General features: G+C 47.1%; 1 protein-coding gene across 1 annotated transcript; it reads right to left on the bottom strand.

The window, feature by feature from the left end:
* Positions 1-574: 574 nt before the first annotated feature.
* On the bottom strand, positions 575-1432 carry LOC125642713 (paraneoplastic antigen Ma1 homolog). Its single transcript, XM_048864421.1, has one exon. The coding sequence runs from the start codon at positions 1430-1432 to the stop codon at positions 575-577; it is 858 nt and encodes a 285-aa protein (XP_048720378.1).
* Positions 1433-2586: the final 1154 nt, after the last annotated feature.

Raw genomic sequence — 2586 nt, 5'->3', positions numbered from 1 at the left:
CCATTACTGGGATCCTTCGAAGTTTCCCTGTAGCTCCCTTTTTCATTGTGCTACCTTCTCTTTGTTCCTCGGGTTGTCACACTGGGTGGAAATGTGCCCATCCTCACCACATCAGTAGCAGAATCTCCTGTTCTTTGGGACGGTCGCCAAGGTTTTCTTTACAGGGTCTCTGTTGGGGTCCTCTCTCCCTGGGTGAAAAGGAGGGTACTTCCTTTCTGTCAAAGTTGGTGGAAGAATTTCACTAGGTGACCCCTGAGACATCTTACTCGTCATAAATTCAATGAGCTGTGCTGTCACGGTTTTAAGCTGTTGATGGAGGTCCTCAGTGGTGGACAGACAAGGGTCATCCTTCAGTTTGTTAGGAGCAACAGTCCTGCTTACTGAGATCTTATTCCTCTCTCTAACAGTTCTCTTTTCCTCCTCCTCCCAGACTTCTCGCAGCAATTGATGGAATTCTGGAGGACTGTCCAATCAGTCTACAAGTTTCAATTTCATAATTAGAAAGTCGTCATAAATGGCACCTTGTATGACCTGTTCTAGTCGTACTCAGTGTTCCTTGCTCCTCTCAGTGCCTTTACGGTGGATGCACAGTTGAAGGGATGGTTCCAATTTGGGAAGATAGTTTTTCACCTGGCTGTTGGTAACAGGACCAAAATTGAAAGCAGAGGTCTTCCCTTGTCTCTAGGCTCCCAAAGACATCCTCCATCGCCGAGAGAGAGTCATCAACAGTGGCAACACGCTTGCTGGCTTTTAATGCACACATTACATTCCCTGCAGGTCCTCGCACGCTTTCTGCCACCTGTTTCCTCTTTTCAGCCTCACTACATTGCCATTCCTGCATCATCTGATTTAGTTGATGCCTCCAAGTGTCATAGTCATCTTCCCCTACAGGCACTGGTTTAATGCCTGAAAAGAACTTCAGCTTTCTGTAAGGGCCTGATTCATAAGCTGTCTTTATGGACACCCCTATTACTTGTCCCATAGCAAAAATTATTTGGTCCATAGAACTGGGAGGAGGCACAGGACTACTTCCCAAAAGGGTCCTTAATTCAGTCATGGTCTTCCCTTCGTGCCTAAGGAAGTCCCACAATTTGGACTGAAAATTGATAGTTTCAGATGGTGGGGCAGGTGGGGAGGGAAAACGTGATTGTGCTTGTATGGTCACCTTCCATCCTTCCTTCTCTCCATCTGGCAGAATTACATGGGAAGTCACTACAGTAGACCGTATAATCTTTCTCTCTACAAGAAGGGATAAAGTAGCTTTCTCTTTTGCTTGCATCTGACTCCGAACCACACAGGTTCTAACATTGGCAATCTCATCTTCAATTTGTCTAACTTCCCATTCAGTGGATACATTAGTGAGCAGGAAGTGGCGTTCAGAGTCAGCTTCCTCCAGCTCACACCAAGTTATAAGCCTCTTCTGGTAATCCATACTGGGAATTTACTTAATTTCCCAGGAAGACAGCAGGGGTGTATATAAGATCTGAGTTTAAAAGATGGGATCCCAGTGATGCCTCCAATGTAGCACCCCCTCTCCACCCGGTTACCTTCTTTAATGCCAATCTGCTAACAGGTTTTGATAGACAGGTCTGGGTTCTTCTGAATCCCGCCACCCACTCAGCAGGGTGTATCTTCTTTATTTTTTCCTATGAATTTATTTGGCAGTGCCTCCACCCCCCTCGCTCCTTCCTGGCAGGGTCACTAGGGCAGCTTGGGAGGAAAACTCTAACCACAGGGTAATCCCCACTTACCTGTCAGATAGTTGTAGACTTCCAAGAAATAACACAAACACATACAATATATTCAACACAGTAAGTATATTAAACAGGAGACAAATATACATAACAGGGTAAAACACTATTTTTAGGGTCACCGGTGCCCATGCTGATAATACCTGTGACTTTCCCCAGTCACGGGACCTGATGTAGCAAATGTAAGATTAGTGTCCCATTGGGTACTTTGCGTACTTTGTTGGGGCCCTTGATGACCTATGCCCACAAAATTCTTCTCTGCAGTGGTTTAGCAGTGTGGCTGACTGGGTTCAGTACAGCCCAAAGGACTCACAAGTGGGAGAAGGTGGTAAATCCCTCCACAGGTTTAATATGCAGCAGGTTATAAGATCCCCAAACCCTTACTCCCTGACTGGATGACACAGTTCAGGAATAGGGGATCCCCAAAACAAATTCTCTGACTAACTAAAAGACGGTGCACTCACAAACTCCATGAATGATCCTCAGGTTCAGAGATGACTCTGGACTCCTCAGTCACTGCAGAGGAGCGGATCTCTGCTGGCAGGGATCCTCTTCAAGCAGGAATCAGGCTGCTTCGGTCCCAGGATTTCCCCTCACCACAAAGGGGTGCAGGGCTCAAGGTGCAGGTTACACAACTGTACTAAAATGTGTAACCTGCACCAAACTGTAGTCTCCTAGCCCAGCATCCAGACACACAGACACAGCAGGCAGCAGCCCTGAACTAGCAGACGGAGCAGAGCTGACCATGTGGTGACTGGTCTCACCTAGGTAGCTGGAGGGCGAACTCAGCCTGGCTGGGGAAGTTTCCCAGCAAAACTCTACAAACTCGGAGTCA

This window comes from Caretta caretta, chromosome 9, assembly GCF_965140235.1.
Source record: "Caretta caretta isolate rCarCar2 chromosome 9, rCarCar1.hap1, whole genome shotgun sequence".
Taxonomy (NCBI): domain Eukaryota; kingdom Metazoa; phylum Chordata; order Testudines; family Cheloniidae; genus Caretta; species Caretta caretta.
Note: the sequence above shows the minus strand (reverse complement) of the source record. Positions and strands in the feature narration are given on the sequence as shown.

What these genes read in the sequence shown, in the direction of transcription:
- LOC125642713 (XM_048864421.1), bottom strand. Translation starts at nt 1,432, where the DNA reads ATGGATTACCAGAAGAGGCTTATAACTTGGTGTGAGCTGGAGGAAGCT.